Source organism: Nuphar pumila, chromosome 11, assembly GCF_984573655.1.
Source record: "Nuphar pumila chromosome 11, dmNupPumi1.hap1.1, whole genome shotgun sequence".
Taxonomy (NCBI): Eukaryota; Viridiplantae; Streptophyta; class Magnoliopsida; order Nymphaeales; family Nymphaeaceae; genus Nuphar; species Nuphar pumila.
The window spans coordinates 9498747-9525250 of NC_143259.1; the positions used below are offsets into that span (position 1 = coordinate 9498747).

At 38.6% G+C, this 26504-nt stretch overlaps 2 protein-coding genes across 3 annotated transcripts; one reads left to right on the top strand and one right to left on the bottom strand.

Annotated features, from left to right (window-relative positions):
- The first annotated feature begins 4585 nt into the window (after positions 1-4585).
- Positions 4586-20904, top strand: LOC149821878 (uncharacterized). Of its 2 annotated transcripts, XM_089980610.1 has the most exons (8): positions 4586-4823; positions 5575-6047; positions 6149-6221; positions 7199-7279; positions 7428-7491; positions 18420-18507; positions 18648-18732; positions 20662-20904. In XM_089980610.1, exons 1-8 carry the CDS (start codon positions 4710-4712, stop codon positions 20698-20700), a joined length of 1017 nt encoding a protein of 338 aa, XP_089836736.1. In that variant the 5' UTR covers positions 4586-4709; the 3' UTR covers positions 20701-20904. The 2 variants fall into 2 exon arrangements, 1 of the variants encoding a protein (XP_089836736.1); XR_016425902.1 differs by lacking the exon at positions 20662-20904 and having other exon boundaries at positions 18430-18507.
- A 1524-nt stretch (positions 20905-22428) lies between these two features.
- LOC149821879 (pre-mRNA-processing factor 19 homolog 1-like) lies at positions 22429-25607 on the bottom strand. Its single transcript, XM_089980186.1, has 6 exons — positions 25553-25607; positions 24193-24278; positions 24026-24097; positions 23866-23940; positions 22544-22630; positions 22429-22440 (listed from the first exon to the last, which is right to left on the bottom strand). The coding sequence occupies exons 1-6, from the start codon at positions 25605-25607 to the stop codon at positions 22429-22431; spliced, it is 387 nt and encodes a 128-aa protein (XP_089836312.1).
- Positions 25608-26504: the final 897 nt, after the last annotated feature.

Here is a 26504-nt window from a genome sequence, read left to right on the forward strand (position 1 = left end):
TTATATATCTGCATTTAACAGTTTTTATTTGATTTTTCTCTGTTTAGTGCAGTAGACCGGCTTGTTGAGACCATTAAGGTAGCTACTCTTATTTTGAACATTGACAATCTGCCCTCTGTATACTCTGCAAGTCAGACTCAGTCATCAAAACTGGTTCAAGTGCTTGGAAATTATGTGCATGAACCCTAATTATAGGGAGTTCAGATTCACAGATAAAAGCACACCCTTGGCACAAGGTATGTGAAGATGCAGCAATCCATCACAGGCAGATAGAACCAACTTGAGCTGAATCCATATCTGCTAGACTTGGTTCGCTGGGGAGTCTCTCCCTGGTTGCAGAAAAACGAAAGAGGGGGGTGAGAGAGTGTTTCTCTCTGGTTACAGAAAAACGAAAGAGGAGCGAGAGAGGGCGTCTCTCCATGGTTGCAGAAAAAAGAAAAATAAAGGGCCGAGAGAGGGCGTCTTTCCCTGGTTGCAAAAATATGAAAGAGTAGGGGTGAGCTTTGCCTTAGCCTAGAAAGTTTTTTACAGAAACATTCCTCTACCCCCTAGAAGAATGTTTCCTATAAAAAATTGTACTTTGTGGAAAAACTCTCTTTCAGACAAATTCTGTCGTTTGGAAAGGTCGGAACATTTTTCCAACATCGCTTTACTTTTCCTACTATTTTCTAACTTCCAAACGTGTCCTAGAAGTTTGCTTGTAGTAACATGGGCTGGGAATGCAAGTTCAAATACCAATGGCATGGTTGTATAACCGGTGGGGGTCGGTCTAAACCCAGCTTGCCTATCAAATCAAAAAAATGTCAGATATGGGTTGAATCCTACGTGATCTGATTCTGGATTTGACCTGAATTTGAATAACTGAAATATTCATCCAAATCCAAAATTTATCCAATAAAGTGAATCCAAGTTCAATTCAAATGCACATTCGGGTCTTGAAATTTGAATTCAAATCTAGTATGCCAGATTTGGATTGGATATCCAATTGTACCTCCCAGGGGAATCGTTTTTTTTTTTCAGTTTGAACCCTAAAATTTGTTGAAGCAAATAGGTCCATTCTCCACAAGGGTCCTAAGTGAATGCTAGGATTCAAATACACAATATAGGCAAAATACCTAGAGAGCCAAACACAATTTAAAAGAGAATTACACTTAATAAGGCTTCTTAAAATTTTGGGATACGACTAACTATCAGGTTTCGTTGTCCATTCAATTTATAAGATTTTTTTTTGTTGGGTAATTAAGAAAAAAACACTTTGCTCGTTTATTGGTGTAAAACCACAATCTCCTTTGAATACCTAGTCATGCTGGCTCAGCCTGCCCTACCTAAGGTCATCGTGCCGACAGCTAGGGGTGTATACGGGTTTGATTCGGACACCCTACTGAACCGAACCCGTTTACTCAGGTTTGATAGAAAATTTTATGTAAATCGAAAGGGTACAATTTATGAGTAAATTTATGCTAGACTATTCTTACATTCGGGAGTCTAGAAAAAACAAGAAAATATGAGAATTCAAAAAAATTACAGAAAATAAACATGAAATTGAAATAATTGAAATTACTAAATCCAATCTCAAATCAACTCTCTCAACTGTCCATTCTAAACAAGGCCCTCATCATTTTATATATGAGGTCTCTTTCAAATATACTATTTAATTTGATAAACTACTAAAAAGATAGAACTTTATCTTAATTAAGATATGGATCAAGCATAAGCATAAGGATCCAATATCTATTATAAAATAACATAAATACAAAAAATGATTCAAATAATAAAAATATCTAAAAACATCAAAATTGATTCAAACGAATTTTTATGGACCCGAGTTTTTTGCTTTGCTCCTGCATAGTTTTCTCTAGGTTGAAAAAGACTTGCCCTCAAGTTTGGACTCCACTTGCACTTTTTTCAATCTCATTCCACCTTCGGGGTTATGAGCCTATAATACGAAACCGAATCTATATACTACACTATAAACAGAGTGAATCAAGCTATATATGCTTCAATATATATGTATAACCCTAGTATATTCTTCACGAACCAACCAAAGTTGTGCTAAATGCCTCCAATATGAAACAGATCAAACGGATCTTAAGCAGATGATTAGACAAAATTCAGATCCACTCTATCTCAACTTCAACTTTTGGCCGTTGTTAATCTCTTTGTGCTATCCACTCTATGTAAATCGATGGGGCCCGATTTACAAGAAAATCTACATTAGATTGCTCTTATGCTCAAAAATCTAAAAAAGTAAGAAAATACAAAAAATTTAAAGAAATTATAGGAAATAAACAAAAAAATAAAACACCTTAAAATATTAAATTTAATCTCAAATCAACTCTCTCAATTGTCCATCTCATCATTTTTATAGATGAGGTCTCTTGAGTCCTAATCTAAGTAAACTACTTAATTTGATAAACTTCTAAAAAGATAAAACTTATCTTAATTAAGATATGAATAAAGCATAAGGATCCAATATAGGTTATAAAATGACATAAATACTAAAAATGATCCAAATAATTAAAATATCTAACAACATCAAAATGCATCTCCACAAATTCTTATGGACGCGGGTCTTTCGCCCCACTTTTGCATCAAAATTTGATATCCAACTAATAATCAGATTTAGGTCAATATTGAGTTTTGCATTCAAACCCGAACCCAACCCAACCCAATTAAGTATAAATGTCAGGTTTTAAGCTAGTGGGTTCTAAATTCACCTGATTGTGTTGTACTTGGTAATACCTAAGCCCAACCCAAGTCTGACATGTTTATACGGCATAAACTAGGACCCCATCCTCGGGGCTTATGCTGGGTGTTGGCTTACGCAGAAGAAAGACCTCATAGGAATTGAACCTTGACCACCTGTTCAGCAGCACCATAAGAATCGATTCTCAACTTTTTAATAGTAAAACATGAGAGGGTGGTGTATGTTCCCCCTGGAACACGGGGCCACGTGTTCGGGGTCCGAATGAGTGCCATGTGGCACTCATTCGGCTGGTTATGTACGGAGGAAGTTCTTGGGTTTTGCAATATTCCTTCCGTCGTAAATAACCAACTCATTCGGACCCGAACACGCGGCCCCGTGTTCAGGGGGTAACATACAACCTGCTCGGGTAAAACATCATCAGACTCATCACCTTGCTTAAAAGTTGGGGCCCAACAGACAGCTCTTTGTAACTTATTATAAGCTTCCATGATTGAGCTTGGACTGTTAGTTCATCCATGATTGAGCTCTTTGTAACTAAAGGGGTTTGGCGTAGTGGGATGAAGCCTGAGCCTTTAGGCAGACGGTATAGGTTCAAATCTCATAAGCATCATCCCTTGCACAAGCCAAAACGTGGCAACTCCATGGGGGCAAAAGTAAGCCCACAAAGTTTTACGCTGTCAGGACAGTGATCATAAGTATGGCAGCGCGGCTAGGTCTCTCATCCTAGGGGTGGTTTCTCTTTGTAGATATAAAAAAAAGGGTGTTTGATGGGCCAGACACAACCGCTCGTTGCGTCCTAAATGACATGGGTACACTGTGACAAATATAGCGAGATTTATAAAAATCTCGGGATAATATCACGAGAAATTGCTTCAAAGTTTAAAACAGCAATTTCTCGCGAGATTTTCAAAGCGTGACAAATATCGCGAGATTTACAATTTTAACAGAAAGATATTTATCGTGAAAACTCTTGAGATTTTTATTTTTAAATGTATTTTATTTATATTTTCTTATAAAAATATTTTTTATTGCCAAGATTTTTCGTAAAAATGTAAGATTTATGAAAATTTTTAAAATCTCCCGAGTTTTTGACTGCCGATATTTTGCTGTTTTTAACTTTTGTCACTATGCATGGGTCTCACAGCGCCTATCAAACCCGTCGAAAAATTCTGTCCAGCCAAAATGAGACGTAACAGTTCATTGCGTCCCACTCTAACGGGCCAAAAGAGTGCGACTCTTCTCTTCCCGACACACTTGTTCAGGATGAGCGTGTCCCGGGCCATCAAACGCCACCATGAGGCGCAACGCAAACAAACTTTTGGGGAACCAACTTCATGCAGAAATAACTCATCGACTATTGGATCTGACTGTTCAATTCTGATGGGAATCCAGAACCCCGCCGAAAAAGCTTCACACCCATCGAATCCGGATCAGAACGAACCCAGATCCGAACCATTTACAGCCACCAGGCTTCGCGGCAATTACTGAACCGCGAGTCTGACCGTGACAAGTTGACAACAGCCGGGACTGCGACGAAGCCAGATGAAAACTCTCCTTAAATTACCCGCCGAGTAACTCGGTAACTCCGCAGAAGGCGGTCAGTTAATTTATAACAGTACGTTGAAAAATGTTGAACCCAAAGGTCAAGTTATGGGCGTTACGCCACCACTTGTACAAAAGGTCCATCAAATTCGGCGAACCAATTTTTACTGAACTACGTGGCGAGAAACTAATGGGGGTTTAATTTTAAAACTCAAAACTAGTTTTTAAAAAGTACGATTCTCTTCCGGCTGTTTCACCTCTCTCCGGACCTGCGCTTCCCGCCTACCTTATACCCTTACCGCTCGCCCCACCCCACCCCTCGGAGAGCAACAGCGTTGCAGATCGGCGATCAAGAGTTCCCGCCGACATTCCCTTCTCGTCGCTCCACCCTCTCTCCAGACCCAACGGAAAATTTTTAGGGTTAGGTTTTCTTGCTCGGCCGGATCTCCGCCCCCCGGAGATGAATTACTGGAAGGAGAAGGTCGCGGACAAGCTCTCCCGCCTCCTCGCGGACTCGCCGTCGACTTCGCCTCATCACCGAAGAGAAACTCCGGCGATCCGACCGGAAACTCAGGTCCATCTCCTGTCTCTTTTTCTCATTCTTTTTGTATTTAGTCGTATTGCACTCAATGTCAGGTAACTTTGTATCGTCTCGGATGCGGTGTTGATATTTCAGATAATCTCAAGTGATTGTTTGTTACATGGTTTCAGCGATTGTGGCACTGTGCTTCTTGGACGATTTTTTGTTGTTTTTCCGGGCGATGTGTTGAATTTCTGGAGAAATTTGATCGATTCGTATTGATATCTTCGGTGATCTCTGTTGTTCAATAGGGTTTAGGTTTTGGATCTGCATTATAAGCGTATATACGACCTAAGAGGGATTCGTTTTTGTATATATATATATATTGAATCTGGAGCCATCAGAATCCGATCGATCTGTATTTTTTGTTTTCTTGTCGTTGTTGAATTATGCTGTGTTGTAGAGCTAGGTTTTAAGTCCGCACTATAATGATATGCATGATTCAAGATTAGAATTGTTTATCTACGGGAATCAACAATTGCTTGGAAATTAGGGGTTCTGGATACGAGTGGATCTGATGCAAATCTTGCTTGCAGTTGTGTCGTGGAAACCTTGGTACATGTTGATGGACGGAGTTTATATGTTTTTTTCAATGCGTCACTGTTAATAGAAGCCATGGTTCTGGTGATAGTTGATGGAGATCATATTGATACACGAATTTGAGATTGGAGACGAGATGAAATTTATTTGTGGATGTTTGATATCAAAACCTTGTTAATCTGTTTTATGCTTTTGATGTTAACAGGCAACTTCCTTGTCCACCGAGAGTTTACGTGATCCAAATGCTCCATCTCTCTCTTCCTTTCTTCTGTCACTTCTCCCAAATGTAAGCCCTAGATCTACTGGGCACAAAGTGAACAAGAGTTCTGAACAGCATAAGGACACATCATCTTTGTTTCGATCGGTTTCTTGCAGGACACGGCGAAGTAAAAACTTATTATTTGAGGAAAATGCTCTAGATTGCAGCCCGACTTTCGGAAAAGAATGTGGGTGGAATGGGAGGTTGGAGGCGTGCAAAGAAGATGGAAATTTCAGTGACCTTCAGAGACACACAAATATTTCTGACAGTACTGATGAAGTCTCAACCTCGGAGAATATATCGAAGAGCCTTCCTAATCTCATGGATGATTCTTCATTCATATCTACCGACTTGTATGAGTTTTTGCATTCTTCAATTCCCAATATAGTGAGGGGTTGCCAGTGGGTACTGCTTTATAGGTAAGATCAGTAGGACACTTTTCTTTCAATGTAAGCCCGATTGCTGCCTCTCTTTTTTTTTTCTTTCATGATTATAATTTGCTCTTGCAAATGAAGGGCAGTACGGTGAAACATGGAATTTCGCTTCGCACTCTTCTACGCAACAGTGCCGATCTTCCAGGCCCTTGTTTACTGGTAGGTATGTTCACAATATGATAGCTTTTTTTATATGAAGAAATTAATTCTAAACATCTCAAATGGGAAATTCAGAACATATAGATCTTTTTCCCCCTTCCCACTTATTGCACAAGATGCACACTTTTGACATGTATCTAGCAGGTTGTATACTTGTATTCATGTATTATTGAGTTCATATCGTAATTCATTTATTAAAAGAATGTTTCTACAAGACTAACATAAGATAAAGGATTTTTTATGGTGATGAGTGTTGAGCAACTTAGATAGCGACAAAAGAACAGTGTGCATGTTGTGGAAATGCATATGTTAAGATGGATGATGGAATTACAAAAGAAGATAATACCTGATGTGAATATATCAGAAAATGTTTAGAAGTAATACCAATAACTGCAAGTGAAAAAAATTAAAGAACATTGTTTATGATGGTTTGAAAAATGCTCTGTGGAGACCTATCACAACTACGATAAGAAGGGTTGACACAAGGCAAATAGAAAAAATTGGGAAAAAAGATGAAGACCATTGAAGACTTGGAGGGAAACAGTGAGAGGTGCTATGAAAAACTATAAGGTGACTGTGGTTGTAGCTCTGAACAGGAAAGATTAGAAGAGTAAGACCTCTAAAAGACTCGTGTAGTTGGGATGAGGCTTCATAATAATAATAATAATAATAATAATAATAATAATAATAATAATAATAATAATGATGATGATGATATTGTCATGCATTTCATGTGTAGGCACATGTGCACGTGTAGTAGGTCATGTTACTCATGCATATTAAAGTCATAATTGCAGGCAATGTGCATAGATATGGGGATGAATAAATGCTGATTGCTTATTCTCGTTCACTGAGTGGCACTGCTTATGCACTTTAGGACATGCATTGTAGAGTTGAGAATTCTGCATGTAAGTTTTTTGGCTTCATTGTTTTGCATCTAATTATTTTTTTTTTTAATATTCTCCCTGGCTTTTTAGGTTGTTGGGGATATGCAGGGTGCTGTATTTGGTGGGTTGTTGAATGGCCCTCTGAAACCAACAGCAAAACGGAAGTATCAGGTAAGCGTTCACAGATTTTATGTCGCATATCCACATTGAGCAGTTTTTTTTGTTCACTTGTTTTCCCTTTCATTTTTGCTTTCCATGTTTTATATATGAAGCAGATTGGTTTCCTGCTCATACCAACTTTCTCAAATCTTGCTTGCAGGGGACAAATCAAACTTTTGTGTTTACAACTATATATGGTGGACCAAGACTTTTTAGAGCAACAGGTAAATGGCATAATGAGAGCTCTTTATTTTCTCCATGTTGGAAGTCTTACTATATTATTTGTCTCTCTGTGTCACAACCTGATTGGTATTACCAAAATATTGGGTAGTCCTCCTGACTCCAGTTAGATTATCCATGCCTTTTGCTTCTCATGAGCTACATTTTTCTTGATCAGATTAAAATAATCTTACAATTCGTTTGTCATGCACTGTTGACATTCACTAGGATATGATATGGAGTATTGTAGATGCATCTATTTGAAAAGTTACATAGGAGCACCTGAAGCTTACAGAGCTAGACAAGCATGTTTTCTACTTGAAAGAAGCTATACTACTAAAACATGGAGAAGAATGCCTAAATATCATGTTGGTTAGAATCATAATTTACAACCTAGAATTCAGGCAGGGTCCTGATTTTCCAAAGATCTGATACCTGAAAGGCACAATATCGAGAAATGCAGTAATTTCAATTTACTGCAGTAGGTATCTAGTCTGTAGGTACTCCTGTGAAGCCGTCCCAAGCATATGGGTGTCATCAATGAATTTTCAAGTCTATAGCTCATGGGAACACAAATCTATTCAGATGTAGATTGTAGAGATAATTTTATGTATAAAGTTCACGTGGGTGAGTAGAGATGCTTATATGATGTTTTTCATTTTTGGAATGAAGTTGTTTGCCTGCTTTACTGTTGGTAATAATATTATAAATAATTGGCAATGCCTGCTTCTATATCCATCATATCCATTTGATATGAAATTATCCCTTAAGTGTAAAAGACTAATCTACCATCTGCATACTTTTTCACAAATTGATCTTAAGATCTAATTGAGGAAGATCCAAGGGTTGTAATAAAGTAAGGTTGTGTACCACAACTATGTTTCTTGAAATCTATCTACTTGGTGAGACAGAGAATGGAACAGAGTGGGGAGGGGGAATACTAGGTATAACTTTCTTAATTTTGTGTACAAGCACCTTGGAGATGATCTTGTGCTTCTAATATCACAACTATATAACCAAATACGCAAGCCCATGGGTTATGTACTTGATGGTTGCTATTAATCTTCTTAATGAGCTTATGACTGCATGTGGTTTAATTCGATGCAAAGTGGAGAACCTTACTAGAGCTTGACATGCCATGAATCCTCTTGGTTCCATAATAACATAATACCTAGGTTGAAAATAAGAAAACTAAGGGGAATACCATAAGAATGAGGAGCTCTATCAGGTGAAAGGGCATGCTTATATGAGTTGTCTCCATACTCTGAAAGTACTTGATTAGCCATTGGGTGTGAAGGTTCATAACCAATTTAGCTTCTGCATGAACTAATAATGGGAATATTCACCTGGGAGGTGACTTCATTCTAAACAAATAGGGTACAAAAGTTTTAGTTCGTGTGGGTTGACCCGACATGGGGCCATGGGATAGGTTCAGCTAGACCTACAATGCAAAACCAGTGGGTCAACTCACAGTGTTCTGCAGACGAAACAAAATTCCCAAGAAATATGCAAACAGGCCAAGATATACATCTGGAATCTTGAAAGATCAGTTTTGGTGGGAATGGATGTTTGTTCGGATTCCTATAAAACTGGATACATAACAGATTTGGTCGGTGCAATTCAGTTATTTGAGCAAGTAAAATTTACACATAGAAGGCCAGTGACCTGTCACCTGGGCCAGATGGCTCTCAAAAAATTTCCCCCCTTCTTCTAGGATACTTTGAAGACCAAAAAATGCCCTAGTTCCAATAATACCTGTGTTTGAGGAACATAATCTCCTTTCTTGTCTTGATTTTAAAAGGAGTGCCAAGTACATTACTAGTTTTTGACCTATTTCACTCATTGGCATCACGTTCAATATCATCACTAGTCTTTGTTGAAAAACTTAAAGTTGTAACTGCCCAAAATAGCTTCTATAGACAAAAGGTGCTGTCAAGGAGGGCATGCACATCAGCCGAATGGATGGGGCATGTGAAGTGGTACACTGCTAATAAAAGTAGGACCAAAACACTTCTACTAAAGGTTGACACAGAAAATGCTCTTTGATCAGGTGGGCTGGGTTTTCGATGTTCTTCCTATTAGATAGTGTAGTTTTGTATTTACAGTTTGGATCCGGATCCAAACTATTTGTATATAATGGCATACTTGTAAATAACCCCAGCTTATCAGGGTTATCGTAAATGTTATGTATTAGGGCTTTTGCCTATATACTAATGAAACATGTCACGATTTCTAACAATCAGAAATCGTGACTCATTGCAGCCTCTCTCTCTTTCTTCTCTTAGTTTCTCGTTTGCAGGCTCTGGAGAAAACTCACATGGTATGAGAGCACGTCTGATCCAAGGGCTGAAATTCTTCCTTCCTCGGTGTGGCTGCTGCAACACGATCACGAGCCCCAGGTACTTCTTCCTTCAATCTCTTCTAACCCAAAATCAGTTTCACGATATTTTCTTAGCCCCACCCACTTCTTCACTTCTTCCTTCATTCTGTTCACGATATTTTTTTTTTAGCCCAGTACCACTTCTTCCTTCATTCTGACGATGCTTTCCCAAATCAGTTTCACGATACCTCTTCTTCCTTCATTCAATTTCACGATATTTTCCCAAATCAGTTTCACGATACCTTACTTCTTCACTTCTTCCTTCATTCTGTTCTAACCCAAATCAGTTTCACGATACCACTTCTTCCTTCATTCAGTTTCACGATATTTTCCCAAATCAGTACCACTTCTTCCTTCATTCTGACGATACTTTCCCAAATCAGTTTCACGATACCCCTTCTTCCTTCATTCAGTTTCACGATATTTTCCCAAATCAGTTTCACGATACCCAAATCAGCCACTTTTCGATTTCTTTGCTTTCACATATTTGGGTTTTATCGGCTGCTCACTGATCTGTACATCAACGATATTCCTTTTATTTCTGCTTTATTATTGTTGTGTGCAATTTTTATATATTTTTTTTAAAAAAAAGGCAAAGTCTTAGCTTCTTTTATCAAATCAGATTAGACTTGATAATCCGGGTATCAGTTCTGATAATCAGATTCACGCTGAATTCTCAGCTATCTACTGTTTAAAAAAAATAAAAAATAAAAAAAATTTGTTGCATTTATATACTGATTGCACACGCCAATAATATTCTTTTTCTTGTTCTAAGTCATGGATTCTTCTTCTTCTCAAACTTTTCTCTCATCCAACTTTCTTGGCCAACTCGTTTCTGAAAAACTTACCAATTCCAATTTCTTGATCTGGAAGAGACAAATTCTTCCATTTATTAAAAGTCAAGGTCTTTCTGGACATTTAAATGGATCAATTTCAGCCCCTCCAGAATTTATCATATAAGAAACTAAGGATGAAAACAAGGCTGATTCTATACAACGAATACCAAATCCCCAATATGAAAATTGGATGAAGCGTGATCAAGCTGCAGTTGCTTTCCTTATCTCCACTATCTCTCAAGAAGTATTGGTGGGAATTCCAGATGAGTGCTCAACAAAAGAATTATGGGATCGGCTAGTGAAGACATATTCTCAGATTTCAGAGGCTAGAATTTCCTTTCTTCAGCGTGAATTTCAACTCCTCACTAAAGGTTCCATGTCTGTCATGGAATACTTGAACAAGGTCAAGAACATAAACGATCAACTAGCTGTTGTCGGGTATGAAGTGACAGACAAAGATAAAGTCAAGCAAGCCTTGAATGGATTAAGATCGGAATTCCATGTTCTTTCGACCTCATTGTTATGTCTGCCCAGCTTACCATTGTTTGAAGACTTGCAAGCGAAACTCCTTCAATATGAGATGCCCTTAAAGGGGATGTCACATGACACTGGTGGAAAGGTTCTTGCTACTAGTGTTTCCTTTGGCCAGGGACGCGGTGATAGTCATTTTGGTGCAGGCAGAGGACGAGGACGAGGACGGGGTACTCCAGGGGGGCGTGGGTTTACTACCCACCCTGAATGCCTCTCCTTATAATCTGAAAAACGTGCCCACCTGTTATCTATGTAACAAGCGAGGTCACGTCAAAGCCAACTGTTGGCACAATCCACAGAATAAAGGAAAGTTCCAAAAGGGTGAGAGCTCGTCAGGACGAAAGGAGTGAAAAAGGTGGACCCGATCCACGTCGATCCATGGATTGTGTACAACCATGTACACATATCCATAGTTATGTATTATAACCCACTTAGACCATCGGGTCTGGATACACCAGACCCGGATCCATATCACTGTGTTGTAACATTATAAGACATCTTTTAGGTCACGATTTTAAGTGATGAGAAAAACAGAAAGCGTAACAGCTGAAAAAAAACTTGTGTTTCTTCTTCGTCTCCCTCTCTCTTCCTCTCTCTCTTTTCTCTACAGGTGAAAAACTTTCAAGGAGAACCCTTCAAAGTTTGGTGGCGATGTGAAAGAGCTTCTTTTGGCTGCATTGTCTGAACTTGATCTGAAACGCGATGATAAATGAGTCTGGTACATTGATTCAGGGGCAACTACTCATGTCACAGGTAATGCGGGTAAATTCTCTACTTTAACTCCTTATTTTGAAAAAAGTAACATCGTGACTGGAGACGGGTCACACCACCCCCATCACCCACATTGGAAATGTTTCTATCCCCTTGCTCAAATCCCCACTTCATCTTTCCAATGTTCTTCATGCCCCAAATATTACAAAAGATATTGTTTCTGTTTCTAAGCTTGTTGATCATACCAATTCTTCTGTTGAATTTACTCCATTTTTTGTTTATGTCAAGGATCTACAAACGAAGAAGACGTTCGCTAGAGGGGAACGCCGGGGAAATATGTATGTCTTCCAGGAGGACCCTTCTACTTGTGTTCGACCTACCTTGAAGTCATCTCCTCAGTCTATGTCGTCAAAGCATATCCATGTGTTCAATTTGCAATCTTCAAATAAATGTAATAAGCCTGATTTTTGGCATTTGCGTCTTGGTCATTGTGGTCGAGTCTTCGTTGAGCGACTCGTATCTGATGGTCTTATTCCTGAGTCTGGCCTGATTCCTAGACCAGATAATAAAATGTGTTCAAGTTGTCAAATGTGTAAGAGTCATGTTCTTCCTTTTTATTCAATAAATGAGAGAGCTTCAAGGCCTTTTGAAATCATCTGTTCCGATGTATGGGGACCGGCTCCTGATCCTTCTAATTCTGGCAGCAAATATTATGTTATTTTTATTGATAATTTCTCTTGCTTCACTTAGATATATTTCATGAAGAATAAATCAGAAGTTTTCTCTATTTTTCGTTGTTTTCATACATTTGTCAAAACTCAATTCTCTTGTAATATTCTACATTTCCATTGTGATGGTGGGGGGAATACTCCTCCAGGGATTTTATCAATTATCTCCAAGATAATGGGATAAATCGTAGAGTATCTTGCCCGCATACACCCCAACAGAATGGAGTTGCAGAACAGAAACACCGTCACATTGTGGAAAGCGCTATGAGCATGATGCACAAAAGTCATACTCCCATAGGACTCTGGACAGAGGCCTTTCACTCTGCTGTTTACATTATTAATCGTCTGCCCATGAAGCTTTTAGAAAATAAATCACCTTTTTTCATTCTATTTGGGAAACATCCTGATTATGATGAACTAATTTTTTTTGGCTGCACGTGTTATGTTCATATTAACTCTTCTCTGCGAAACAAGTTTCAGGTTAAGGCATCCAAGTGTAGATTTGTCGGATATGCAGATCACCACAAAGGGTACAGGTGTTATGATCCTGACAACAGACGAATTAAGATATCTAGGAATGTAGTTTTTGATGAGAATGATTTTGGAGATGGAGAATATGTTTCGACCCAAACCAATATGAATACTCTATTTTATGATCCATGGCTCAGTGCAGAGCTCTTTCCTGCAACCAATGATGAGTGTTCTTCCTCCTGTGCTCAAGGAACATCCTGTCAAGATGGATACAGTGGCATACAAGAACTTGAAATAGAACATCCTCCAGAGATTAACAAGTTTGCTGAGAAAGTTTATAGGAGAAGAGAAAGGGACTCACTCTTGACTTCAGATGATATTGAACAAGAAGATCCATCCAACGACATTACTTCTTCAATTTCTAATACAGTAGCTATTCCGATCAGACGATCTGAAAGAGCTCGACATCCTATTGAAAAGTGGGTCAGTTATGAGAATTTCACCATGGATTTTCAGTTATTTTTGTCACAGATTGAGAAAGAGACCGAGCCTAGACATTTTCATCAAGCCATTAATTCCAAAAAATGGATTCAAGCCATGAATGAAGAGATGGAAGCTTTGTACCAGTGTCAAACATGGACAGTTGTCCCTCGACCTCCAGATAAAAATGTTGTTGGCTCACGATGGGTTTACAAGATCAAATACAAACCGAATGGAAGTGTTGAACGATACAAAGCTCGTCTCGTAGCCAAGGGATTCACTCAAGAGTTTGGACAGGACTATGATGAAACCTTTAGTCCAGTTGTGAAAATGGGCACAATTCGCATTGTTCTTTCATTAGCTGTCGATTATGGTTGGAAAATAAGTCAGCTAGATGTGAAGAATGCCTTTCTTCATGGGGATTTGAAGGAAGAAGTATACATGGAACAGCCGCCAGGATATACAGAAGTAGATTCAAAGGAATATGTATGCAAATTAAATCGGGCTCTCTATGGACTGAAACAAGCATCTAGATCTTGGTTTGAGAGTTTCTCTCTAGAAATTCAAAGACATGGTTTCTATCGATCGCAATTGGATCACTCCCTCTTTATTCTTCGAGGTAAGGAGTTTACTACTTTCTTGTTAATATATGTTGATGATATAATTATTACAGGAAGTAGTGAGAATCATGTTCAAGAAACTAAAGATCTTCTGAGTCAAAGGTTCAAAATGAAGGACCTTGGAAACCTTCGGTACTTTCTTGGAGTAGAAGTGGATACTCAAGGAAATAAACTTACTTTGACCCAACATAAATACACCCTGGATCTGTTAGAAAATGGTGGAATGAAAGATTGTAAGCTTCTTGCTACTCCTAGTGTGCTTAACCAGAAACTAAGTGTGCAAGACGGAGACTTGTACCATGATCCCACCAAATATCGGAGTCTAGTGGGAATGCTTCAATATCTTACTTTTACCAGGCCTGATATTACATATTCAGTCAATCAAGTTTCTCAATTCATGCATGAGCCAAGGATGGGACACATGGATGCAGTAAAAAGGATACTGAGGTACTTGAAGAGTACTGTTGGAGATGGACTTTTGCACACCAAAAGCAGATCCATGAATACTGCTCATGACATAATTGCTTATTCAGATGCAGACTGGGCGGGAGATCCTGATGATCGAAAGTCAGTTTCAGGGTATGGCGTTTTCATTGGTGCCAATCTTGTTTCCTGGAGTAGTAGAAAACAAAAGGCAGTGGTTAGATCTAGCACAGAAGCATAATACAGGGCGATGGTTGCTGCTACGACAGAAGTAACATGGACTAGACATTTGTTAACAGAGCTCAAAGAGCCGATTGCTAGTTGTTCTCTCTTTTGTGATAACCAAAGTGCTATTCAAATATCTCTTAATCCTATTCATCACAGCAAGACCAAGCACATTGAGATTGATCAACATTTTATCAGGCAGAAGATTGAAGAAAAAGAGATTTGAAGAAAAAGAGATTGAGCCCCATTATATTAGAACAGAAGACCAAGTGGCTGCACTAAAGGACTCACAAAGTGCTCTTTTTGGTTTCTAAAGAGCAAGTTGTCCATGATCCAAAATCATGCACAACTTGAGGGAGACTATTAGATAGTGTAGTTTTGTATTTACAGTTTGGATCCAGATCCGGATCCAAACTATTTGTATATAATGGCATACTTGTAAATAACCCCAGCTTATCAGGGTTATCGTAAATGTTATGCATTAGGGCTTTTGCCTATATACTAATGAAACAGGTCACGATTTCTAACAATCAGAAATCGTGACTCATTGGAGCCTCTCTCTCTTTCTTCTCTTAGTTTCTCGTTTGGAGGCTCTGGAGAAAACTCACACTTCCCTGGGGAGATTGGATCTTAGTTTGAATATAATGAATTTTGTGGGGCTTATTTTTCATCCCTTGGTGTTGTTCATGTTGATCATTTTTGGAACTATATTTCTTGTGTGAAACTTGGTGATGGATATACTTGTTCTCTTTATTTAGGTCATGTTTGCATTGCGCTGTGTTTATGGAATCCTGTGATTTTTAATCACAATCACCATACTTTCTCAAGGTTAGTGGAACATACAACAACAACAACAACAACAACTACGCCTTCATCCCAAAACAATTGGGGTCAGCGATATGAACCAAAAAAGAAATTCATTTTGGGTCTTCCACATGAATCCTTTTCCTCCAATCATTTCTATCCAACGCCATGTTCTCGGTGAGGTTCAAAGCATTCATATCCTTTCCTATCATCTCCATCCAAGTCTTCCTAGGCCTACCCCTACCTCTTTTAACTAATATATTTTCCCATTTCTCCAACCTTCTAACTGGAGCATCATTAGGCCTTCGCCGAATATGTCCAAACCACCGTAAACGATTCTCTCGCATCTTATTCTCAATGGGTGCAACACCTACCTTCTTACGTATCTCTTCGTTCCGAATCTTATCTTTTATTGTATTTCCACACATCCATCTAAGCATCCGCATCTCAGCTACACTCACTTTTTGAATATGATGTCTCTTGGCAGCCCAACATTCCGTACCATATAGTAAAGCGGGTCTAATAGTCGTCCTATAAAACTTTCCCTTCAACCGCAATGGCATTCTACGATCGCACAGCACTCCAGTAGCACTTTTCCATTTCATCCACCCAACCTTTATCCTATGATTTACATCTCCATCAATTTCTCCATACTTTTGAATGATGGATCCTAAATATTTGAAATAATCATTCACCGGTATATCTTGCTCACCAAGCTTCACTACACTCCCATCACTACTTCGTTGCTTACTAAACCGACATTCCATATATTCAGTCTTACTCTTACTCAACTTAAAACCTCTAGCTTCCAATGTCTGTCTCCATAATTCTAACTTAGCATTAACCCCAGCTCTAGACTCATCAATCAAAACAATATCATCAGCAAACAACATACACCACGGTACATTTTCTTGAATTGATCTCGTAAGCTCATCCATCACTATCGCAAATAGGAAAGGGCTTAAAGCAGATCCTTGATGTAACCCAACCGTTATCGGAAAATTGGTTGTCACCCCTCCACAAGTGTGGACATTGGTTACTACTCCTTCATACATATCTTTAATTATACTAATGTACTTGAGAGAAACACCTTTCTTCATCATTGTCCACCAGAGAACGTCCCTAGGTACTCTATCGTATGCCTTCTCTAAATCAATAAAAATCATATGCAAATCTTTGTTCCTCTCTCTATATCTTTCAATAAGTTGTCTAAGAAGATGTATAGCTTCCATAGTTGATCTTCCAGGCATAAAACCAAATTGATTCTCTGATATCATGACAACCTTCCTCAACCTAGACTCAATCACCCTCTCCCAAAGTTTCATAGTATGACTCATGAGTTTTATACCACGATAGTTTGTGCAATCTTGTATATCACCCTTATTCTTATATAAAGGCACCAAAGTACTCTTCCTCCACTCATTAGGCATCTTATTTGTTCGCCAAATCAAGTTAAAAAGATTTGTCAACCATTCTAAACCTTTCTCTCCCAAGCATTTCCAAGCCTCGATAGGTATACCATCTGGGCCAACTGCCCTTCTTGATTTCATTTTCTTCAAAGCCTCTGCAATTTCTTTCTTTTGAATCTTGCGCATGAAGTCAAGGTTAGTGGAACATGAAAAAGTAAAAGTTATGATTGTGATTGCCAGTTGTGATTCTTTTTGCCTTGAATCTTGTGAAAGTAGATCACAAGGTTGACCTTGTGATTCACAATCACAGTGTCTACTTTCTCACCTTTGACCAAAGCAAGCATGCCCTTAATGTTGCTGTGAATCCCTTTCTACACCATTGAAGTGAAGTGTTGGAGTTGGAAATGATTAGTGGCATGTTATTGCAATTTATTTGCCTCTCAATTCTGATTCACTTGCTCTGTGTGGATGATAACCATATTTCTGTACTTTGCATATATGGTGGATTTGGTTTATCCTGAATTGTCTTAGGCAAGCTTAGCACTTAGTAGATCAGGTAATTCACCCTTAAGTTGAGCAAGTTGCTTCCTTGAAACAAGTGTGAGATGTAAGGTTGAGCAGCTTTTTTTTAAACATCTTGGTTTGCTAACTTGCTATGTAGAGGGCATATTGGAGGGTAGTTGAAGATAGGATTTACAAGTGTACTTCATCGAGCTCTTTGCAGGTGTTATATGCAGGTACATAACTAAGATTCATACCAGGAGGTACCTTAAGGATACTGACTGAAGGCCATCCTATGGTTAAGGCATAGAAGAGGGTTGCCTAAAGGATACTGGCTGAAGGCCATCCTATGGTTAAGAGATAGAAGAGGGTTGCCTAGTGCCATTCTACATCTATCTCTTAAGGGCTTGCCTGAGGATCCATCCAATATGTTTGCCCATGCAACTTTTCAAACTGAAACATTTCCCTTGCTAACTAGTAGGTGGTTTCAATTTTCTGTGACTGTAGATCTGTGATTCAAAAAAAAACTGCCATCTACACTTGATATTGTTTAACCTGTCTTTTTGTTCCTTATTCTTTTGACCAATTATTTTATCCAACATTTAGCATTTTGTTTCTTAATCCTCATCTACGTACATTTTTTTGGTATTATTGAATGTGGTTCTGCATCCATTACATGCATATTTGCTCGTATTCAAAGGGAGAGATTCTTCGTACACGTGTGTGTGCATATATTTATATGTTCAACTGTGATATTTTTATATTTATGTATATCATTACTTGTGGCAACAATAGTGATCTTTTCTGTATTTAGGTGCAAACAGATACTACTACATCTGTTTGAATGACCTACTGGCATTTGGAGGAGGTGGCAATTTTGCTTTACGCTTGGATGGAGATCTGTAAGTCTCTTTTGGCACTGCTATTGTGAAAGATATCATGATTTTGTTGATTTAATTGCCAGATAGTGCCAAGGACATGGACCTTTATGTTTTGAATTTTTAATCATCATTTTGATTCCTGAACGTGTTTTCTTGGAAAGGTTGCATGGAACTAGTGGGCCATGTGAAACTTTTGGGAATGAATGCTTAGCTCATAACGAAGAGTTTGAATTGAAGAATGTCGAGGTGAGAATTAGGTTTGACTTCTCTTCTTAATGCTTTCTTTCTCATATTTATCTTGTGCAGTATGCCATAAAAGAGATGATAATATTGATTTAGATGGTTGATATAGTATCAAATTTTCATATTTGATGATACTTCAAAGTTCACTTTAATTTTAAAAGGGTATGCATGTACCTTGACATGAACTCACCATTCACAAAATGATGCAAAGGTTATGGAAAAAGTTAAAGCAATATTGTATCTAAAACATTACCAATCACTAGGGGTGGGCAACAGGCTGGTCCGGCCCGCTAATGGACTGGGCTGGGCCAAAAGCCCAGTTCAGGCGGCCCATTGGGAAAACCCCTGCCCGGTCAGGCCAAAAGCCCAGTTCGGTCCGGGCTCCCAGCCCAGTGCCCACCTCTACAAGTCACCATTTAAGGATAAAAATTAGAAAAAACTAAACATTTGAATTGATGCTATTGAGATGGAATTGCATATACCATTATATATGTTACATATAATACTATCATACATGCATACATTATATATTTGTATACCAGCAAGACCCAGTTGGACTCAACCAAGTTACAGTCATGCCTGGTTTGGCTGGTGCCATGGTCCATTCATGGGGTTAACCCAGAAAATGAACAATTCAGGTCGGCTTGGATAAGTGAGTGATTCGACCCACCAGGTTTTAAAACAATTGAAGGGGATGTGGGATCCATGTTTTAGCCTCAACTTGATAAGATCAAAACACGAAAGGAAAATATTTTTCATAAATGTTCAAGCTCAGGTCAAGCCAAGCTTGAACTCATGGCAAGTTGAGCATGAGCTTCAGCAGGTAATTGACACTTAACAAGCAGAGCTCAAATAACTAAAGCATGGGTGGTTTCAGCTTGTTTACTTTATCTTTTTGAGTTTTGATTGGTTTGAGTTAAGACTAAAAATGAAGGCATGCTAATTTATTAAGGCATTTCCTTTTCCAACAGTAAGAGTGGACAGTGAATCACAGTGCACAAACTACCCTAGTTCAGCTTGATATTGGCCCAGTTTGACCTCATTTGTTTATTAAAAAAAATATTGAACTTAAAATCATTCTCATTTTCTGAACCAGCTGAGCTTGAACTCTTAACGGGATCTGTGGGAGTTTGATTAAATCATTCGGAGCTCATTAAGAATGAAAGTTTTTATGGGTGGGTAGGTAGGGGCGGTTGTTAAGGTTCCTGAGCATCCATCGGCTTTAGCAGTTTCACAACAAACTGGTTTCATGCATCCATTATCTCTATCATTGGAACTTTGTAATTTTATAAAAAGTAAAGGGCACATTTTTACAGTCTTTTAATGTTTTTTCTTATCTGATTACAAAAGTGTCGTAAGTAATGCATGAAACCACCATTTCATTTTAAAATTCTTTTGGTGGCCTCAAGGGGGATTGGCATAGTGGGGATGGACCTTGGCTATCATACAGGTGGTTAAGGTTCAATCCCTGTGAGCATTACTTTCCTGCACAGGCTGACACCCAGCATAGGCCCTGGGGGTGAGGGTCCTAGCCACGGAGTTTCCCTCCCGGGGGGGGGGGGGGGCGATCTATGATGTACCTGTTCCCAGGCCTTGGGTTTCTCCATAAATAAAAAAAATCTTTTGTTGATATAAACTTGAGGTGAATGTGTTGCCGTCCATGGCACACACACGCTTGTTGCTTTTAATAATTTAAAAGATATTTTTCAGCTAGAGCTGAGGCTTTGTTGTTAAATCCATGAATGTCTAGACGCATAAGTCCTGTTAATATATAATATTGGCATCTAACTAATGTCTGACTCTGAGAGCAGCAAAAGCTGTGAATGTGAATTGCTGGCTTTTAAAATGCCTCTTTGATCATTCGCAATTCTTCTTATGGAGTGGTATTATGTTTATTATTTATTTAATGCTCTTGTTTGTTGATCTCTACAGCTTTGGGGTTTTACTCATTCTTCGAGATTCCTTGCCTGAACGATTAGCACATGTTTCAGTTCGCCATTGGCATAAACAAATGATGCTTCTTTTGAGGGGACAGTTGATTTCCCCTCATTTTCTTTTATTGTGGTTTTGGCTCTTTATATGCATTTAATTATTTGTGGTTTGTAATTTAGAAATTTGAGTGTAATATTGCCAGATAGAAGATCATAGGAAGAAGAACCATCCTATGCTTCCCATGCCATGGGACTTGTGATTTGTGAGCTAGGCTTGATTGCATATTTTCTTGGGTTGTGAGTTCTGGTGGTGTGGTATCTTGTTGGGTATTCCATTCCTTGTGTTATGATTTACTCTAATGCTATTTCTTGGTAATTGCTTCTATCGGTTTTGGGTCTCGGTGACCCTACCCAGGGTTTACCTTGTAGGGAGGTCGGCCTATTAACTCACCGGGTTCTTGGTGAGGGTTCTCATCATCAAACAAAAAAAAAACTTATTGGTTCTGTTTGGCTGTCAACTGCTCATCAAATTGAGAATGGCCTGTGAAAAACAAAAATCTGTGGTTAGTCTTATTGAAACTATTGCGGTTGAGGGTCATGCAGATGAAATATTCAACATGCAGATAGTTGCTCATAATTAGACCCCATGATCAGATCACACCGCTTTTGAGGGGTCTTGCATTTTTGTCGTTTAACCCAATAGTCTCTTTCTCAGAAATCTCTCTGTGAGATCATCTTTGCATGTATGTTTTCTGCTCAGGGAGGGGATCCATAAGATCATGAAAATTTTTACGTGGATTACGCCTATCATCCTTTGATGGTGGTATCTAAGTGATAATATTTGCTACCCTTGCGGATAAGCAATCCCTTAGTTCACAGAGGATGTTTATTTAACCAAATCTGACCCCGTAGATGTGTTCAGCATGGTTAAAATGATAAGAATCGAACCTTGGATTGTATTTTTTTTCAACTTAAAAGTATGATCTTTTAATTGTTGAAAATTCGGTGAATTGTAGGCAGTTTATTTTTCAACCCCTAGAAAATCCGATATACATGGAAAAACATGATCAAAGAGCCGGTTTCTACTAAATCAAATTTAATGGAATTAGTAGAGAAGCTCTCTTACTGTAATTAAAAAAAAAGTTGCCTACCCAAGCAAAGTCGCTTTTTAATATGGAAGTTTGTGAAATAAGTTTAAATTTATTTATCTAGCCTTTAACCAAATGGAACCTAAATGTTGTGTTTGTTATTATTTTCAATAAAACTTTTTCGTGTCTGATAACATATAATAACCACCGGGGGGTATCCCATGTGGTAAGCGGGGTACTGTGTCGAGCTGAAGGCCCAGTATCGAATCCCTCTGCCACATGGGGCGGCTGTTGTCCGCCTAACCCCAGCTTGCCTTAAAAAAAAAAGATAACATATGATAAGTATTCCTAAAATATCTTAAATTTTAACATGTTCATGGTTCAGATTATTACACTTTCAGTCTTGATAAAAGTATTTGAAGTCATTTTTTTTTACCATTTCAGTTATCTTGTAAGGCCCAGACATGGACGGGCCGATGGTCTGGTAATAAGAACTATAAAATCGTATTAGCATCACCAATATTTGATATACAGACACAAACATATCTCACAACGAACCACATACAAAACGCATTTGTGAGGGAAGTCAATTTCTATTTCTAAAATAGATCGTTAGCCCTGACAAATCTAGAAACAGTGAATAGGAAACAAGGAAGAGCTCTACAAAAAGTTCAATGGGTTCAAGGAGACATCTACAAAATCAAAAGAAACAAAAATCTAGCTTGACAAACATAAAAAAAAAATAATAATAAAGAAGTTTACAACATCTAAGGAAACAATTAATTGCTTCAGTACCTGGTATAATGCATGACTTAGTTCATTCCTTGTGATATTTAGTTGCTGCTCCAATGCGAAATTAGACAACATTAGAGCATCCCATTCCTTGCAAACATCAGAAAAGGCAAATCAGAATCATGAGGGGCTGCTTCAAGAAAGAAATACTGTCATCATCAGGTTAAAGCCCGAACATGAAATAGAATTTATTCAACAGAACATATGAAAATATATAGTAAGGCCATGAAAAGGGCTATTAAAACATGAAGGTATATTAGAGAATTAGAGCATATTAAAAATATTAACGCATATTACAGGACTCGTCAATTTAAATGGTACTGAATTAAATACATCAGAGCAAAGTCTCTGATTCAACTTAAATAAACAAAATCAGTTGAACTGATCCAAGTTTCAGGAGATTTAAGACCAATTCAACTAGTTCCAGCATCAATCTAACAGTGGATTAATTTTACTCAGAAATTAGAATATATGCCACCAAAGGACTGAACCTTCGTATTTCTACTAAAAGACAATTACCGGAGCATGTTTTTTCTGCAATTGAAAAATCAACTGCCATAAATGCATCAAATTTTTCCAACTAAAAAAATGTGTTTTTTCATCAAAAAAGCATGATCCAAGGCTCAATTCCCACTAATTCATTTTAACATATCTACAACGTCAGGCTGAGTCAAAACAACATGGATCATCAGATTCTAACTAGATTCTACATACAAAAAGACTGTACAATACACACACATATGCATATATATATATATATATATATATATATAGAGAGAGAGAGAGAGAGAGAGAGAGAGAGAGAGAGGGAGGGGGGGTTAATCTTCTTAAGCTTCTTGCTCATCAAAGTAGATGAAATTTTCTTGAACCATAATCTTAACTTGATCAAGTAATGTGTGTCAGAGTAAAGATGCTAAGTGAGATGAAGTGTTCCGTGCGGTACAAGATGACTAGCAAACATGGCAAGACATACGCCAATAATACTGAGTACAGACCAAATATACCAAGCAGATCAGTTGCATTGGAATGAGGCAAACAATTAAGTTGCACCAAACGAGCAGTTACAAAAAAAAACTCAACAAACAGTATCTCACGATACCCATCCGGTGACAATTTGCAAGGGTACTTAAAAGATGCATAAATCAAAAACTAAGAAGCAATAAAAATCGATATCGGCAACCATATGAAGAATATAAGAAAATCAGCACGTAACTGCACTGCAATGTTTGAACAACACCTGCATAGACCTGTTGGCTGAATTGTCAAAAAACAGTAACAGAAAACGATAAAGGGAGGTCAGATCGTGCGTACGTTTTGGAACAAACCGAGCATCCCTGGAATGCTTGCTGCTTGGACAGGCCTGGGCTTGACCGCCTGCCAAATGCAGATGCCGGCAACGGCTGGTTTCGTAAACAAACCAAATCCGGCGAAAACCAGAACAACAAAAACAGGAGAAAACAATGCATAGTCAAAAACGAGATTTACCTTATTCGTCTTGACGGGAACAATATCATCCATGGTGAGAGGTTCTCCAGTAACGGGACACTTCCGATACTCCTGGATGAAGAAACCACACGAATAAACGCCAACATCAACTCTGCATATTCTTCGCCTGTAACGTCGTGGAAAGAAAAATGGGGGAGAAAGAATACTGAAATATGCCGCTCGATCAATCTTTTCTCGAAAAGGAGACCGGATCTCTTCGAAACCACGGGTTCCTCCGGCGTGATGCCGGAAACTGTACAGTGAATGCAAAAAAGAAACAAATATAGAGTGAAACGGAACTTCAGTAGCAGATCGAACAACTTAGAGAAGTGATTAATAACAAAAATTGAGGGAGAAAGAAAGCGTACTCGCACAAAACATTGTAGCTTAGCGTTTCTAGGGTTTTGACTCTGACTTACTTCTTACTGCCAGCAGTCGACGCACCGTCGTGAGGCTTGTAAGGAGAAGAAGAAGGAAGGGTGCGGAGAAGGGTTTTTCGGATGGGGAGAGGAGGAAGAGAGAGACCCGACGAGGGAGTCGCTCTGAAGAGAGAGACCGAGACGGACTCCCTCCGAATGAGTTCCGTCTCAAGAGGCTACGATAGTCCCGACTCCCGTGATAACTCGGCCAAAGGGAATAATACTGTAATGTTTTTTTTCTCTTGAAACCGGTTAGTAGAAAAAAACGCCTCTTAAGCAGTGTTGTTAGTATCAGTGCGTATAGGCTTGAATCGACCGATACATATCGTATCGCCGAAAATTTGATAACAATACTGACCTGAATCGGGTTTTTTTAATAAATATAAAAATAACTTAAAATTATTTTTTAATATTATTTTGATGTTATTTTAATGGCTTTATCATGTTTTGGTTGACATGTAATATTTTTTAATTGTTTTTTACCCGATTCAAAATGATTCACTTGAAAATCGGTACCGTCACCTGAATCGTGGGACAGCCGATACAGGTCCGATTCCGATACTGACAACATATCTCATAAGCTCTGTTTGAGAGCCGGAGATGGGAAGAGATGAGAGTGGAGATGGTATTTAGGGCATGTTTGGTTTGATCACATTCTCGTCTGAATGAGAGAGTGAATCTCATAGGGGCCCAAATCTCATGGCCCAACCAAACATGAGATTTGGGGCTGAAGTTCGAATCTCATGTGATTCGAAATCACTTCAAATCTCACGGATGAGACTGTGATTTCGAATCACAAATCACATTTCCGTGAACCACGGGTTCTGCAAAAACGTATGGAGGTGAACGTTGGGGTTCACACCTCCTTTCGCGTTTCTCCTCTCTCCCTTACGCGAAGAAGAAGAGGGTCGAAGAGGGGGAAAGCAAGCGCCGTCGAACTCGCCGCCCTGGACGGCTGCGAGCTTATCTCTCGCTCGCATTTCTCTCGGTCATCCACCCTCTAGCGCAACAAGCATACCACGTCGCAGGAACCCCCTTGGTTGCCAAGGCGACCTCGCCGGAAGCCTGTTTGAACCCCCATCTCATCTCACTGTATGCCCCTGCTAACCAGAATCCACTCGCCGGAAGCCCTGCTCGCCCACGCCACTCCAGGAGGAAGCCATCGCTGACATGACCTCTTTCAACCCGACAACGAAGAAGGACGATTAGGCACCCAGCTTGATGCGGGTGGGTTCTACTAGTGTGCAAAGAGAGAGAGAGAGATGATACGACAATGTTGCCCAGCAGATAAGTGTTTAATAGGAAAAAAAATGAGCATGAGACCAATTAGGGTTGATCAACGATCCGGTCCAGATCAGGATTCGGACTGGATTTGGATTGTAAAAATTGGGTCAGGGTCAAAATTGGGGTCCAATCCATTGGTAACCGGATCATATCCCCCAAAAAATAGAATCTGGTTTGAACCGGGTTTGGGATTGAGTAAGATCGGTTATAAATATTATATATATGTATAAATATAATAAAAATATAAATTTACCTTTGGAGTGACAAACTGCATTATTTGCATTTAAAAAGCCATTTGGTAAAACTGTCAATTTTAATCATTTAACATACTTTTGTATAATTTTTAAATGAACCACTCATTTTGACCTAAATGTGAATCAACTTATTTTTTTTTAAGGTTTATAGCTGCAAGTGTCTCTTACTTAGGAGTTATATTCTCCCTCATTGCTTTGACAAATTCTCATAGCTATTGATGCCTTTCTATTTGACCTTCTTTCTTCTTTCTAGTCTCTATGCAAGAGCCTATAATTTTTATGTTTAAATATAAAGGAATGAAGCAATTTTTGTGTTGATGTTGAGCATTGCTTTTATATTCATAGATGTATTTGAAATGTTCAAGACACAAGATGCCCATTTTGTGGAGTTATGCTCTTCATTTGAACAATGACAAAAATTTGAGATGTTTGTGAATTTTTAACATTTTTTATATAATAAAAAATTTATTTTTAGGTACATACTATTCAAATGTAAATTTATTTTGTTTGAAAATGCAGATC

What these genes read in the sequence shown, in the direction of transcription:
- LOC149821878 (XM_089980610.1), top strand. Translation starts at nt 4,710, where the DNA reads ATGAATTACTGGAAGGAGAAGGTCGCGGACAAGCTCTCCCGCCTCCTC. An exon ending in TTCCAGGCCCTTGTTTACTG is followed by an intron (nt 6,222 to 7,198) that starts GTAGGTATGTTC and finishes CTGGCTTTTTAG; the next exon opens with GTTGTTGGGGATATGCAGGG. An exon ending in CAGCAAAACGGAAGTATCAG is followed by an intron (nt 7,280 to 7,427) that starts GTAAGCGTTCAC and finishes TCTTGCTTGCAG; the next exon opens with GGGACAAATCAAACTTTTGT.
- LOC149821879 (XM_089980186.1), bottom strand. Translation starts at nt 25,607, where the DNA reads ATGGCTTCCTCCTGGAGTGGCGTGGGCGAGCAGGGCTTCCGGCGAGTG. An exon ending in TGATCGAGCGGCATATTTCA is followed by an intron (nt 24,098 to 24,192) that starts GTATTCTTTCTC and finishes TTCTTCATCCAG; the next exon opens with GAGTATCGGAAGTGTCCCGT. An exon ending in AAGCATTCCAGGGATGCTCG is followed by an intron (nt 22,631 to 23,865) that starts GTTTGTTCCAAA and finishes GATGTTTGCAAG; the next exon opens with GAATGGGATGCTCTAATGTT.